Source organism: Solea senegalensis, linkage group LG8, assembly GCF_019176455.1.
Source record: "Solea senegalensis isolate Sse05_10M linkage group LG8, IFAPA_SoseM_1, whole genome shotgun sequence".
Taxonomy (NCBI): domain Eukaryota; kingdom Metazoa; phylum Chordata; class Actinopteri; order Pleuronectiformes; family Soleidae; genus Solea; species Solea senegalensis.
The window spans coordinates 9,947,988-9,963,934 of NC_058028.1; the positions used below are offsets into that span (position 1 = coordinate 9,947,988).

Sequence of the window (15,947 nt, forward strand, 5' to 3'; positions counted from 1 at the left end):
GCTAACACTGTCGCCTTGCAGCAAAACAGCAGCGTTTACAACCTGATCTGACTGAAGGCCTTTCTGCATGAAGTTTGCACATGAGTTTACTTTGGGTACTCCGGTTCCCTCACACAGTCCAAAAACATGCAGAGGTTAATTGGACACAGAGTGTGACAGTGAATGGTTGTCGTCTCTGTATGTTGGCCCTGCAATGGACTGGTGCTACGTCAGCTGGGATTGGATCCAGCAGCCCCTGCGACCCTCACGTGGCAGACAATGAATTCATGTTATGGGTTTGGATTGAACAATGGCTGGCTGGCAAGTTGAGCCCAGTGTCATGATACAAACAATCAAACAGGAGTCCGCTTTAGTATTATAATATATATTATTAAGTCAATAAGTTACAGCTGTGGCTATACAGTGTAGTTCTATGCTGCATTGTTTATGCTGATGGCAAAAGCTGATAATTGTTAATAATCTGTGATATCAGTACAGTCAAATCCCAGCCTGGACTGGTTGGCTAACAGGATACTGTTAGTACTGATCAATAAGCTCTATTGAAAGTCCAGGTGTAGAGATTTAGACAGTCAACAAATACATATTAATGACAACATGCTAAATATTTGCAGACATCAACTTATTCAGATGTGATTAAACTAGACAAAGAAGGTCTTTTATCAAACAGCAGTGGGATAAAGTCTGACATCTTCAGCCTACTACTGAATTCCCTCTGCAGTGATGCAGTTTCCCCATTTTTATCCTGCAGCCAGTAACCACATCCAGATCAACAACTATAAAGTCAAAGTTCAGACTGCACCATGCATGCACCATAAAGATGTTATTGTGCTCAGTGACTGCTCCAGATGCAACACAACTGCAGACAAACACACTCAGGCTGATCATGCAGTTAAGGGTTTAATTAGATAAGAAGTGAAAAAAAAAGAGCACCTATTTTGTTGGTTTTATAATTAAAAGGTGAAAAGAGTGGGTGGTACATGTTTACTACACACAATGAAAACACATACAAAAACACATCACTCACCTTCTGTAGGCTTGTTGGGTTCAGTTGTGTTTTATCGATGATCTTTATTGCAACCTGAGGAGAAATGTTAAACGTAAAGTAAGTGACCAATAGATCAATAACAATCTTACAAAAAACTATTGATTCCTCACATATAGATAGTTTTTAATTCATCAAGATTTATCCCTGTGGTATTAATTTTACTGTACAATTGTTAACATTTTGGGGTTATTTTTGTAACTGTTTTTTGCTCCATAATTATTTTCTTAATGGCCTGACATGATATCCTTAGATGTCTTATATTATCCATCCAACAATCTAAAATCAAACCAACAAAATGCAGAACGTATCATCATAATGATTACGTCACTACTTCAATGTCTACACTGTATAATGACAGAGTAGCAAGTGCTGTGCAAGTTCAGTTTCTACTACTTTACCATGCTTAAAATTAAATTAGTTTTTGAACTAGTATTAATCAAAAGTTAAATAGGAAGAAAGTGGTAATTAAACTACCGTGTAGTGATGACTGTTTTACTGCATCACACTACCACTTTAAACCAGAAGTATTTTACTGTTTTCTGCTTCATGTGGGTGGAACCAACAGCTCTCACATGAGCGAGCCAGCGGCAGAACCATCAACCTTTTACTGAGCCTGATGGAGTTATGAGCTTGGATAATGTAGGTCATGGTTTTATGAGAAGAGAGACTATAATGTTTTAAAACGCACAGGAATTACACCAGACAATGTCTCTTCAAGGTGTCAAGGCTGTGAAACGAGACAGTACTGGCTGACTGTTAAAGTAAACAGAAGTCCACCAGTGGGTTGAGACAGAATTATATTCTACATCCCAAACCTGGAATTTGAAAAGCTGGGGTCTGCTTTGACTCATCACCTCATTATGCTTTGGCCTATTCCATTTTGACTGAGTGCAGTCTTGAGCAACTTTTGCAGGTAACCATCTTCACCTTTCAAGTTTCTTGGAACTCACCTCTATGCCAGTCAGTATGTGACGTGCCAGTTTGACCTTGGCGAAGTTGCCCTTGCCAATAGTTTTGAGCAGTCTGTAGTTTCCAATGTGTGGCTGCTCATCTGAACACAAGGCAATGGAGTTACGGCATCGGGCACCAAGTGAGCGGCTGGACCAGCCAGTACCCTTCTCTGAGCGGCTGGCCGACAGGGAGGCATGCTGTGAAGAGAGAAAGATGACTGGTCAGTATTACTTAACACTGTGCCTGTCATAGTCGATAAAAACTCAGTTTTGTAGCTGGTCTTCATACAAATGTATTCACATTTATTTCATGCTTTGCAAGTGCGGATGTGTTTTCTCTTATCGTAAATGACAGTAAATATATCAGACTGGTTAGACATAAGAAATAGTAAAGATGTCTCCAAGGATTTGAGTCTGAATCTGTAATAACCCAACAACACTTCTAAATAATTTACTCTAAAGACAAGCGCCTAAAACGTGAAAAGTGCATGGGAAAGCATGAGAATTATCATAATATTTGAATAATATATGATTTATTCAGGTAGAGAGGATATTATCCCACTATCAAGTTGGAATAGGGCATGTAAGACTGCTGAAATCAATTTCACAAAAATGACTTGATTACATAATCTGGTCAATTAATGGATGTGTATTTAAATTCAGATTTCATACTATATTGAGCAAAATATTATAATATATTTAATATTAATTAAATGATAGTGACTAAAATGATTTATTGATAAAGAGTGTTCATTGAGTCTGGGTGAGAACTGACCTGAACCTTTAGATCTCTGATTGATAGAGTGAGGTCTGATGTCTCACAGCATAAATGTCAAAATCTAATCCCTTCATCTTCACTGAGCACCAGGCAGAAAAAGAAATATCCAACAGACACAAACTAGCTTTATCTTTTCATCCATAAATAAAATGACACAAGGACCGACGAAGGAGACTCCTCTGCCTGCAGAGAGCAAGCTGCTGCTTTGGTGGAGAGATGTCATGACAAACTTGTGTTTCTATCAAATCAAAATCAATCAAATTTTATTTGTATGATGCAAAATCACAACAGTGAATATGAGAAATTAAGATTTATCGATTCTGAAAATAATCGTTAATTGAAGCCACGATTATGTTTCATTAAATTCCTGTCATTTTACCTCACACAGCCACATGAACACAGACCTGTACACCAGTATTTAGTGTAACCTGAGATGAACTAGCATTTTCTAATAGAACTAAGATAAGAATGTAAGCACAGAGAAAGATATCACCTGAAACCTGTCCAGTCATAGAATTCAGAAAAGGCCAATAGGTCAATGATGGGAAAGAATAAACACACAAAAACCACAGATGTATGACAGTGGGACAGATTTATCTTTCCATTTATCCAGCTTCTTCTTGCTTCAACCCAATAAACCAGTAAGTTAACAAACAACAAACAGCAACAGTGTTGCAGCTCTTTGTACAATGGTCCATATAGATTATTTGATTTTAAAACAGATGTATAAGCAAAACACGTAATAGGAAAGAAACTGCAACAGGATAAAAGGGAGAGAAAAGAGAAATAACTCACAGTGGTCTGTGAGAAACTGCACATTTCATCACATGCTAAAACAGTCCATGTAATGACAAATATCATGCGATGAGCCAAAGATATCAACTATTTCATAAGATAATCGCTTATTTGTTTTACAACTATCCCACAAATCCCTGCTAGACTATGTTCTTTAACCAACTGCACAAAGTCAGGTCAGACAGCACAGGGTTAGGGGAGTCTATAATCAATTCCTCAAGACAAACCCCAGACTTCTTCTTGCAACAAACATACTGCAAAAAGTCATGAAAATGAAACAAGAGAGCATCTGTTGTTACAACTTCACATCTGCTAAGACACAGTAACAATGCCTGTTACTGCATCTTCTCCTGCCTTTTATAACTTTATTTATACACAAGAAAGAAATCTGATTGGCATCCCGCGCATTCCTAGAATCCTCTGAGCATCAGTGCCAAAATTAACTTCGTTCTACTTACTTCCCTGGTCAAAAACGAGAGAAAATTCCATGTAGAAAGCGAAGCAAAATGTCAGACAGACAATGTTTTTGAGGATTTTAACCACTGGCTCCACCAAAATCACACCAAAATAGAACCTGAAAAACTAACCTCTTTCAAAGGTTTTAGGAGGAATAATTGAAGATTTTACAGAGGCCCTAAAAGGAATATGGTCACGTCAGAAAAGATAGATAGATGTTGCGTGTCCAATTTATCTCCTCACCAATTTTCACCATGTCCTCACCCTTCCCCCCATTTATTCCCCAGCTCATCTACCATCCCCCAGACAAATTAATTTGTCTCCCTTCGCTCCCTTTTCTCCTCTCTATTCCCCGACCTGTCCTCTCTTTTGTCTCATGCCACTATCGTTTTTTTCAGCAACCTCACATAAATTTAAGCTTCATGCTGTCTTCCTTCATCCCCCATCACGTTATAATCCCCCTCATTCTCCTTTCAAGGAGTGCAGTCCATCGATTTGTGCACTCCTTCTGATTACCACACAGTTTAATTCAAGAGGAGGCCCATGCAAGTGTGTGTGTGTGTGTGTGTGTGTGTGTGTGTGTGTGTGTGTGTGGGGTTGGCCAAAATGTGATGAGGGCTTTTGCTGGAAGATTGGGGAGGTCAAGGCATTTTGGTGAAAAGTGTGGGGTTGGAAGACCCCTCCCCACCATTACACATGTAGGGTGACATTTGGTATAGATGATAGATGGAAGGCTGGTGGATGGTTAAGTGCCTGCTTGTGTATGTGCAAGGAAGGGGATTGGGTTTGCACTCTTACTACGTAATTTGCACATTCAGCAAACAAGCTGCACCTTGTCCTTGTGAACTGAAAAAAATCTAATTTTCTGTCCGCACTGATGCCCTATACCTCTTATCTTGGCTAGCGGAGCTTATGGGGCAGACTGGAGAGCCAAGGATGTTACTGAGACTGAACAATGTTATTTTTTCAAAGAAGTACAACTGTCGTCTGAACTTCCATCCTTCTCAATCATTTGCCAATATTCACAATAATTTAATTTTTAGGTTGATATAATAATCCTGATCAATTTAAATTGTATTTTAAGAAAGCCAAGCTTCCTTAAAATAAGCCAATGTGAAAGATTTACTATCAAATCACTGTTTCTTTCAACTCTGTAAATGTTTGAAAAAAACTAACTTTGTCATCAGCAGCAGTAAAAACTGTCACTGTCATGTCTGCAGGGTGTTCATTAAGTGTAGGCAAAATAGAGACACAGGACAGACCGGTTATTTGACAAACAAGCTTACGGAGATCAGTTTAACCTTAAGTTTAAGGCTTTTTATATGACTTAATGTTCCTCAAAACATTAGACAGCACAAACAGGTATATAATGCTGGTTTATCTGCATCTTTTAATTACTTAATATTCATTTAGTGATATCACAGGGAGATCATGGAATAACTGTTAATGCTTACATCCTCCTTAAGATATAATATAGATAATAAGTATAAGCTAAAACATGTGGGGGGCACTATGGTGACATGCAAGTTTACATCTCTGGCATTCCATCAGCTTTTGTACAGTACAGCAGTTATCTTTCATCTGTGCTGTTCTGTGTGGGTGTAGAGCTGAATAAAATGCACACAAATGGATGAATGGAGACTCCAGACACTCTACTCTGAATATGAGCCTTATCTAAACTAACACAATTCCATTGTTTTTGTCTCACTAATGTGGATATTACTGCTTCCTTTGTTATTAAACTATTTATTAACTCTGTATGTGCTCATTGCCAATGGCTCTCGCAAAATACATATATGATCGTCTTCCTCTCTCTGTTATTAATGAGTTAAATGAAGCCAGAGGCGTGGCAAAAGGAGGGCAGATGACTGCTACGTCAAGACTCATGCTGTGACGAACACAAACATGTTTCCAAACAATGGCTCACACCCTGAAGGACATGTCAGTCCCCGACAGCCTGAATGTACTCTAGGTCTGAGAGTGTGCCTTAGTTGAGGGCTGTTAACTGAAGGCAGGATGTTTGATGTTGGTCCCCAGCAGAGGAATGGTGAAACTGTGAGCAATCCTCAACTTCTGCTAACGCACACACATACAGACCCACTATGTGTGCCCAGTTTCCTCTTCCTCTCTTGCTGCAGTGTGACTCTCGGCCTTGTGGTCTCAGTCTAGTTTGTTACTGGTCCTAAGCACACCAGCAGACACACATTGTCTCCATATCACAGATCACAACATAGAGATAACCCTCCTGAAAACAAAAAAATGGGTTAACCTGGTGGCTTCTTTGACTACACTACATATTAATATGTTACTATATAGAGTTCTACACACATCTGTAATACCCAAAAGTGCTTTTTTTATGAATAATCAAAACTCCTTTGGTTTGGCATATTGCTAGTTTATTGGTTTACAGTGGAACCACATTATCCACAGCTAAACAGAGACTTTTCTTTTGACATCCTCCTCCATCCAGCTACTCACCACAATCCTGCATATGTTGAATACAGCCAATACACATTTGAGATATGTGATTTTGGAAACCACACAAGAGAAATAAATTGTATCACACCCTTACATTGCAGGAGAATGTGACAAAAGCAGCAGGACATTGCATGAACATAACCCACGTCACTTCCTGTCCTGCTGACAGAAATGTCAATACGATGACAGCTGTGGTGTCACATGTTGCTCTGCTACACTCCACACGTTTCCTGTGAGGTCCCATGACGAACAGGGAGCTGCCAGAAAAACATGTACCGTGGCAGACAGATTGTCTGATACTGTGGAGTTGCTGAGGGATATATGTTACCTCTATTCTTTTTCTTGTTAAGAAGCACAAAGCAAGGGGAGAGTTGCTAGCTGGCTAGCTGGAAGAGTGCATTAAACAGATGAGAGTCACAATGAAATAAAATGTAAGTTGTAGTTAATTAACAGTGTGCAGTTACTAACAGAATTAGATTTCTTTGTTTAATTTCAGCTGTATTGGACAGGAGGAAGAGGGCAATGACATTTAGACCTGGTGCTGGATTCCTTTTGTTCAATTTCTTTTAAGGATGGAAATTAGCATGAGCTACATGTCTTCTTTTGTAATTATATGTAGTCATCTATTTTTGTAAAGATTTGTTTCCCTTTTAAATAAAATAACACCAGCTTTAGCTTTTCAGTGATTCAAATTCCTACCAATAACCATTAGAATGTGAGTCAGACCAGTTTTGCTGAAAGGCCACAGTGGCTCTTGTTTATTGATATATTTCCCCGGGGCATGCAGAATTGTGTTCTTATTGGAAGCTCAACCTTCACTCTTATGTGCCAAGTACAGTACCAGCAGCAATGATACATAAACATAACTCAATTTCTTGGGCTTCCTCTGCAAAGCATACTGACTCTAAAACACACAAACCTCCAGTTTATATAAATACATGGCAAATGCCAGGGTCAAGTTCAGTTCTTTTCCATGAGTTTTACTGACGGAGGTTTCTATCCTCAGCCTGTTGAGTGATTTTTTTAGAGCCTATTTAATAATTTAAGAAGCTGGAAACTTTAACTTACAGACAGTAAACACGATGTGGATGTTTCTGACTGCTGTTCAACATCCCAATTTAAAAAGTAACTAACAACATTGCTTTTTATGCGGCTGTTTTTACAACAATTATTCCTGTTGTTAAATAAGTAACCCTTCAAGCCACTTTTAAACTAAATGAGCATTTAGTAAAAAAGTAATAACACCATTACAAGGGGTTAATCTGCCCTGTGTTGTTTTTTTTCCTCTGTGTATGAATGGTGCCATCATGAATACACCACAAACAAAATGAGTTAGAGCATGTAGAAAACAACAACAGCTCCAGGGAGCTCAGTAATAATGTTACAGGGGTTACAATTATATCCCTTTAACCTTGGTCCCTCTTTCAATTGATTGTTCCGTTTTTTTTAATAGTGATATAAAAATGACAGTGCTGTCCCAAGTAGTAAAAAGAAAGGTTGCGAGGAATTGCGAGCGATATGACTCACAATATCAATAGGAATGGTAATATTTACATCATTATTCTCATTTTCATTCAAAAAACATATTTCAAAATTATTACTGTGTGATATTTGTAAATATATATATATATATGTGAGAAACAAAGATGTTCTCTTCAGTCTGTAGAATAAGATGTGTATAGATTAGAGAATTAATCTAAAATGATATTTTAACCAGTGTGGATGGTCTCTTTATGTGGCCCTGTGATGGACTGGCAAACTACGTCAGCTGAGATTGGCACAGCACCTCCGTGACCCTTATGTGGAGGATAAACATTTTGGCTTTAACTAATATTGTGCCCAAAAAAGTACTATATTCATCTATGTCTTACAAATCCACCAATACCAATCACAACTGAAGCCCATGAATAAAGCTTTGGAAGTGATTGTTGAAACCTGTTTTTACACTCAGCTTTAAGCAGATTTTTGACTACAGTGATGGATAATATTTAAATATTACTAAGAATATGAGCCTGAGGGCATGAAGCTGAAGGGGACAACCACCCAGCATCGTGGTTGAAAAGAGGCCTCCCTCCTCCAGTCTGATATTATCTGGCTTCAGTATGTAAAGTGTTACTGGATTCCTTAGTCTCAGCTCTGTATAAACATACACACGGACACACATGGAGACCTGCTACATTACTCAGCATATAATTCACCACTGGGCTGTGATCTTCAGACCTGTCTGAGGACAGGGCAGATTTATGCTGTTTGCATCAGCAACAGTGGAATAAAGCACTGAGTCACTCCTTGGCATTTGCGAAAGAATGATTCCCCTCCTTCCCCAAACTCTGTTACTACATGTTTAACATGCAAACATAAAAACACTTTCTTAGTTGTAAAACATTAAAAAAATTATCACAACAACCTATGCCTTAATGATAATGTCGTTGAGAAACATAACTACAATGTAGTCTAATAAAGCCAGACATTCACAGGTTGTATACATATGCTCACAGTGTAGACATTGTATCTAATAAATCTTATTTGAAGGTAAAAATCAATGTCCAAAATGTTGCCTCACTGCAGAGAAACTCTGTATAAGTGTGTAACATGTCTATTTACAGAATGTGTATTCATTTTATAGTTTACCTCATTTATGTATTCTATCTAAACTTTAACCGGTGGGTTGCTTTAAACCAATGTGTTCTTCAAATTCTCACAATTCTTTTTTTCTTTAACTTATCTTCCCAGACACCATCTCTGTATCCAAAAGCCTTGACTTAAATCCTCTCATTCACTGCAGACTATATGTTCCTTCTGTATCATTTCCCCAATGCACAGCCTTTGTTCTGCCAACTGTGTCACTTCAGTCTCACCCTAAAAAAACCTACTTCAAAAAGAGCCTACTATATTTACCTTCAATATCAACACTATTTTTAATGAAAGAATACATGATCTACTTGGTTAAAGTTCAAGTCTAGTCTAAAGATGTCCCTTTGTTAATGTAATTTAAATAACATAAAGAGGAATTATTGCTGAAGAAGACTTGAAACTATTAGACCACACTGTCAAAGAAAGTCGTGACACGTACTATTATCGCTATCATTACCCATTTAAATGAGCAAAACTGTGAGAAATGAAAATTATAGTATTTACAATAACATCACATGATCTGTGTATGTCTTGTTGCTGAGCTCCAGTCTGCAGCAGCTAATGGACAAAAACTGTGACCACTTTTTCTGATGTGATATTCCCAGTGGTTAACAAGAACATTGAGTGAGAGACAGATCACTAGTTGATACTGTCTTTGTTTCAGAAAGCCAAGAATTAAAGAGAGTGCACTGTAAGGAAACCAGCTTCATCTACAACAGTAAACAAAAACCCTAATGACACATGTAGATACCGTATGAATGTGTCCCCATTATCCAATCAAAGCAAAGGCTAAAAAAAAAAGGTGTGTAATTGAAAACACAATATGTAGCCAACAGACTACAAATGCAGAACTGTGTAGCTCAGACCCGAGAAAAGACAGGGACAGTAAGTTGACACCTGAGAGTGAGACATCAGAAGAGCACCATTACACAATGAACACAACTGGAGGACTGTGTGTTTGGACTGTTATCTAAGTGTCCTTTATGTTTGTTAGCTAGATCACTGTATTAAGTAAGTGTCTTTGAGATAATAAAGTTAATCTGCAGGGGGTGTGTGGGGGTCTGTGTTCAGCAATTAACAATGGGTCTGTGAATTCTTAGTCTTCACATGATAGCCTGATCTCCAGAAAATGTCATCTGGTGAACAAGTAAGGCATTGGGGAAAATCTGAATTAACAGCTTTAATTTGGAGTAAATACAGAACTAGTTAACATATAATGATAATAGTACTAATTCATTTTATCATCCTTAAGTAACTCAGATTTCACATTCTCCAAGTAAGAAGATGCCACACAGATTTAACAAGTGTGATGCCTGAAAAAACAATGCAGACGGGGGTGTTAGCAAATCCGACAAAATGCACTTAAACACTCTGCCAATGTCATGCTGTTGAGCAACTCATTTACTGAAAACTCAGCTAAATCTGTTAATCTTTTTTTCCCCCAACAATGCCCTGATTTATGTTCACTTGCATACTTTCACAGCAACCATGGTTTGCCCCTACTGCCCTGATATCGATCATCGTCAGACATGCCTTACTCATGGTCAGCTTTGATGGGAGCTGTGTTCTGAAAATGTCCCTGTATCTGGCCCTACGTCTCCAATCACGAGGAAACAAATGCTCATAAATAAAAATACATATTCAGTTACATATTCAGTTGGTTTAAGCTGCTTGACTGTACAATATGTATGTGAGCTATTTTACAGGTCATCTAACATGGCCCACCTGATTTCATACCAGTTGTGCACGGTTCCGTTGGCCCCCATGTAGACCCAAGGACTGAAAAAGATGCCTGTGAGTGTATCTAGGGAAAATGAATGCCATCAACTTCAGGGCAACATGTCAGGACAGCAAGCTTTTGAGTCTTGCTTGTCCATATCACACAAAAGCCTTGCTCTGCCCTCCAATGGCACAATGTAAGATATGTTGCCCTTTATATTAGTACACACAGCTGTACATGTACACACAAGCACTTACCCACACCTACTATATGACTTTCACTTCCCTCTCTCAAGCACAGATGAAAACCTCATGATTAGCCCCAAGCAAAATAGTGTCTATTCCCACAGCACAGAACAAACATACAGTGCATGTTAACTGTACTTGTGAGGACCTTCACCACCTCAATGCTAGCTCTAACTTAAACTGGGGTCTCCTATCTGTGGTCTAAAAATACTAGAACTAAAATACAAGAGCTAAACACAAACACTTGCAGATACACGTAGGATGTGTAAAGTAAAATTAAAGGACTTAAAGTAACGGGACAAAATGTGCTAAAAGCAACTAGGGTTCATCTGAGAAATGACAGGACTAAATAGACATGACACTAAGCTGGATGCTCAGAGGCTGATGGGAGACAGAGCTGGAGGGTAGCAAACATTGTCCTGCAGATCCTGGAGAACAAAATTGGCCAACATCCATTAAGCCACATTTCCTATCAACCACTTCTATTAACACCAATTTTGTCTTTTGTCTTCTTTGACATACCTCAAGCAATATCATCTATGCAAACCCGAAGGAAGAATATTCAACTGTAAAACCAACATGCATTAAATTTTACATTCAGTCCCAGGAAAAAAATCTGACAGCTGAAATTACAATGCTAATTATGTCTCAGAGTAAGGGCAAATCGTCTGCACCTCTTAATTGCACAGATCATCTGGCTTCTGCTACAAAACCACACAGAACAACATGAACACAAGCCATTATTCACCTGCCAAGGGGCTTTAACCTCGAGACAAGTTAACTTAGCAGAACGACTAAGAAGTAAAAGGAGTTGTTTTCACTGAAAAAAGGAGACAAGACTGAATAACTAACCAGAAACTGCTCATTTGGAGTGAATGAATTAAGGGAAGGTGGTGGTGGTGGTGGTGATGATGGGTTATATGGAGAAGCTTGGAAACACGTTGATTTGATAATTAATCTACTACATACACACATATATTTACATACACATATAATAAACCCCCATATATTATATTCAGTGAAGGCTGGAATAGATGATCTCACAGGAATGGTATCTTGATGTAATGACTTGGAAAAAGAAGGTGAGCAGAAAGCATTATGTTTCCTACAAGTGTTAACATGATTGTTGACTTACAGGATTTCAGTTATCCTACTGAAACTGGCACTCTCATTAGTTAATTGTACTGCTGTACAATTATTGTACTGTTGTTCAGAATGAAATCACCCCTGAAGTTATTTCTCCCAGTGATTATGTGATTGAAAAGGAAATAGGAAGATTATGTGGCTTCAATACTTCCAAGAAGGTTTCCTGCTGTTATGACTCAGTGTTTTAATCTAATTAAATGCTCTATCTGAAAAAGCTTTGTCATTCTCTGAAGTCCTATATTTGGGTGTGGCCACAAACTGTCCAAACCAACTACAAACTGGATTATTTTAAAAATATCCAAATACCTCATTGATTCTGCCATCTTCAAATGTGTCTCTGGGACCTGACAAGTTCAACAGGCAATAAACACCTAACTGTAACAATCCAGTGTGTGTGGGCTCAGTCAGAAAAATACCCGGACACATGACAGGTTGGTAAAGAGGGGTGCCAGTGTCTCTCTCATGACTACAATGTCATTCTCCCATAAGTGCCATTCAAATCTTCCACAACAGTCAGTAGCCAGAGCAGAAAATTATGTTTTATTCATGTCAGTCTTTAACCATTCAACAATTGATGTAGTAAAAAAGTTAAATGAGAACGCCTAAGAAACCAGCTAGCAGTAGTGACTGTAGTCAAGATTTAGCTGCTAGTAGTGGCCACAATCACTACGGTCATGAGATATTTTCATAATATCTGAGCAGCAGCCCCATGAGAATTGGTGAAGTGACATGCCCTTTAAATATCCTTTCAGGGAAGTACTCTGTATTTTGTTAGCTGCGGGCTGGTGGTGCCAAAGGAAGTAGCTCTTTGTTATAGCTTCAAATCTAGAAGGACTCTGTGATATTTCAGACTGCTGGCTTGGTGTAAGCTAGGTGCCCTTGAGACAAAGGTGGGGATTCCTTATACAGCTAGACTAGGGTTAGGACAACTATTTGCATAGCTTTACCAATATCTAAAAAAAAAGCAGATTAGTGTAAAAAAATCATGCAAAATCCAGCAAAAAAACTTAAATTCACAGTCCAATCTCCCCAAAACCCTGACACTGCCACATATAGAAAAACCTCAGCAGGACAAACGAGGCTAGCCTGACACAGCAGATTTCACAGCACTGAGATTGGACAGGTCAGACCGGGTGGAGTGAAGAGCTGGAAGTGAGGTGATGCAGCAGATATGGACTGGCAGAGGGATGGGTGCAGGCCTAGCTGGGTGTGGATAGGGTTGGGTGGCCTTGCGTCAGATGCATCAATTATTGATGGGGGGGTGGTAACATGCGCACTGACGGGTGCAGGAGGTGGAGGTGCAAGTCCGGAAAGATTTTATTGGGCAAGTCATTAACTGATTATATTTGCGTCTTGCGTGTATGTGTAATCAATAAAACACACACGACTCTGTACCCTGCCCTCCCCAACCTTCACCCCCATCTCCATCCTAGAATACAGTCCGTGACCAATTCCAACCCGTCCTGAATGAGCTGGGGGAGATTAGCGAGTCTGTCGCCTTTCTTGACTGCAGCTGCTCTTTGCACATGGGGCAGTTTAATCTCAGAGGTATTTGTATGTGTGCATAAATATATGACCTATGTGTACATGTATATGGGGTGGAAAATTACTTCAAAAGTACAACAAAACCGAATTGGAACCTGTCCCTGGAGGTGCCTGTGTTTTTGTTATCTACTTACATGGTCCGGTTTCCGCTCGTTTCCAGGCAGTGCCGTGCGTAAAGACATGTTCGTCCCTGAGTGGTCTCCGCCGTCCACGGGAAAAAAGGAGACAATAAGTGTGGCTGTGGGTTTGTGTTCACGCTGGGTAAAAAAAACACCCCACAGGTCCGCCTGGTTGTCACTCACACCAGGCTCTGTGTCAGAAAAAAAACAGCCTCGCTTCTCATACAACCCCCATTGTCATTGTCCGTGAAGGCAGCACGGATCACTAAAAGAGTGACCCTGCTTAAACTGATGCTTACAAACAAACGGCTGGGCTATAACCACCTCATGTCTGTCTGGGTTTGTTTGTACCAACCCAGTCTCACGGGAGGGGGAAAAAACACAGACTGAGACCCCACTGAAGCTTTTCACTTTCCACCAGATCCCCCACTGACGCTACCGTACCATGTCTATGGTCACTAGCTGCTACACAGTCAACAACAAAAAGTCACCGGTTTACTGTGAGCTGCATCGTCTTCTGGTGGAAAGGGCGAAGAAAACACGTCCACTCGGCACACTGGAGAGGGATAATCAAAGGGAAACACAGCCGTGGAGCTGGGGAAGAAAGGGGGAGTCTGTGTTTTCCTGTTCGCTCGTTAATATAATAATTACGGGTGGCAACGGTCAAACCGGAGGAGAAACCGTCCCGGAAACGAAACCAAGTACCATCTAAGAAAACACCCCGAACGCAGACAGATGCCCCGGGCCTTAGGGGAGCAAATGACGGCCAACAACAACTGTAGCATTAAAGAAAGCGGCGGATGTGCAGCCTCCTCCAAGCCAGTCCCCGACTGTTCCTCGGTTCAGTCCGCCCTCCTGTAAGTCCTCTCATTCGGTTTGACTGAATGAAAATTCCGCCAGCGTCAACGTGAAGACTTCCCTCGGGTCGGAAAGACCGTACTGTTTTCTGTTGAAGGAGGCGAAAGAAAACGGAAGTTCCCGTCACCACATCCACCTCATGAAAAACAGTGACAAGAGAAAGAGGGAGGAGAGGGACGTCAACAGGACGACGACGAAACCGGCTACTGCTACTGCTGCTGCCGCTGCCGCTGCTGTGTCGAGAGCGAGCTGCGCACACGTACGCGCGCACGCCCTCTCGCACGCGCGTCTTCTTCTCTGCGGTTTAACGGTAGCGTGTCTCCACGAGGATATACGACTGCCATCTTTTGGTGACAATTAATCACTGCAATGATACTCAAGAGTCAGTCTGCTCTTTTTTTTGACTAGTCTCTGAACTAATAATCTTGATATTATTATTTTTTTTTTACAAAACCATCCAAACGAATCCAAATGAAACATGGTCACAAGTTCAACTCCACCCGTGGCAGGTTATACTCAATTCCCTTGTAAGTCACTTTGAATAAAAGCATCTGCTAAAATTACATGGAATGGATTACTATTTGTTGTATTGTCATTTTCATGACATCACATAGAATGTGGTTTCTGTGATTTATTTACATTTGGATGCTTGGAAAGACCCAGTAAGAGAAAGTTTGCAGTTAGCAGATGTTATTTAAAACTGAGCTGAAAAAGTTATTAGTAACATTTGTAATGAAGTCCTGCAAATGTAATTTATGTGGTTTGGGCACTTTTGTGCATGACATTAAAAAAGAAAGATTCAATCATTCGAACCATTCATTTTATTAATAATAATATACAGATCTATATAATTATGTTACATTAAAAAATATTAAATCCACAATATTAAAGACACTCGAGGACAATTTACAAAGACAAAAATGGGTTAAGAGTGTCAATTTGAAGAGTAAATGCTACATCATTTGGTCTATATAAAGTTAATTGGGGTGGACAACTTTTTTCGAAATTCCAGTTTCATCAACACCTTTCTAAATGTGTTTCTTCAAGGCAGGAATAAATACAGCACAACAGTTGGGCTGGATTGTAATAGTTTCAACTCATGGGGGTACCTAATGAATTGGCAACTGAGGGTATATTTATTGCAGCTTTCATTGTAATTTGAAAGAACATGTCATCTC

The 15,947-nt window shown here is 39.6% G+C and overlaps 1 protein-coding gene across 11 annotated transcripts in view; it reads right to left on the reverse strand.

The window, feature by feature from the left end:
- LOC122773747 (MAP/microtubule affinity-regulating kinase 4-like) overlaps positions 1-15,025 on the reverse strand; it is a 40,056-nt gene extending 25,031 nt beyond the window's left edge. For 5 of the 11 annotated variants that reach the window (XM_044032642.1, XM_044032645.1, XM_044032641.1 and 2 more), the window contains exons 1-3: positions 13,927-15,024; positions 1,996-2,193; positions 1,025-1,078 (exon numbers count right to left, since the gene is read on the reverse strand). In XM_044032642.1, the coding sequence (XP_043888577.1) occupies positions 1,025-1,078; positions 1,996-2,193; positions 13,927-13,974 (300 nt within the window). In that variant the 5' untranslated portion in view covers positions 13,975-15,024. Of the gene's footprint in view, positions 1-1,024; positions 1,079-1,995; positions 2,194-13,926 lie in introns of all 11 variants that reach the window. The other 6 variants (XM_044032643.1, XM_044032652.1, XM_044032650.1 and 3 more) reach the window with 2 other exon arrangements.
- Positions 15,026-15,947: the final 922 nt, after the last annotated feature.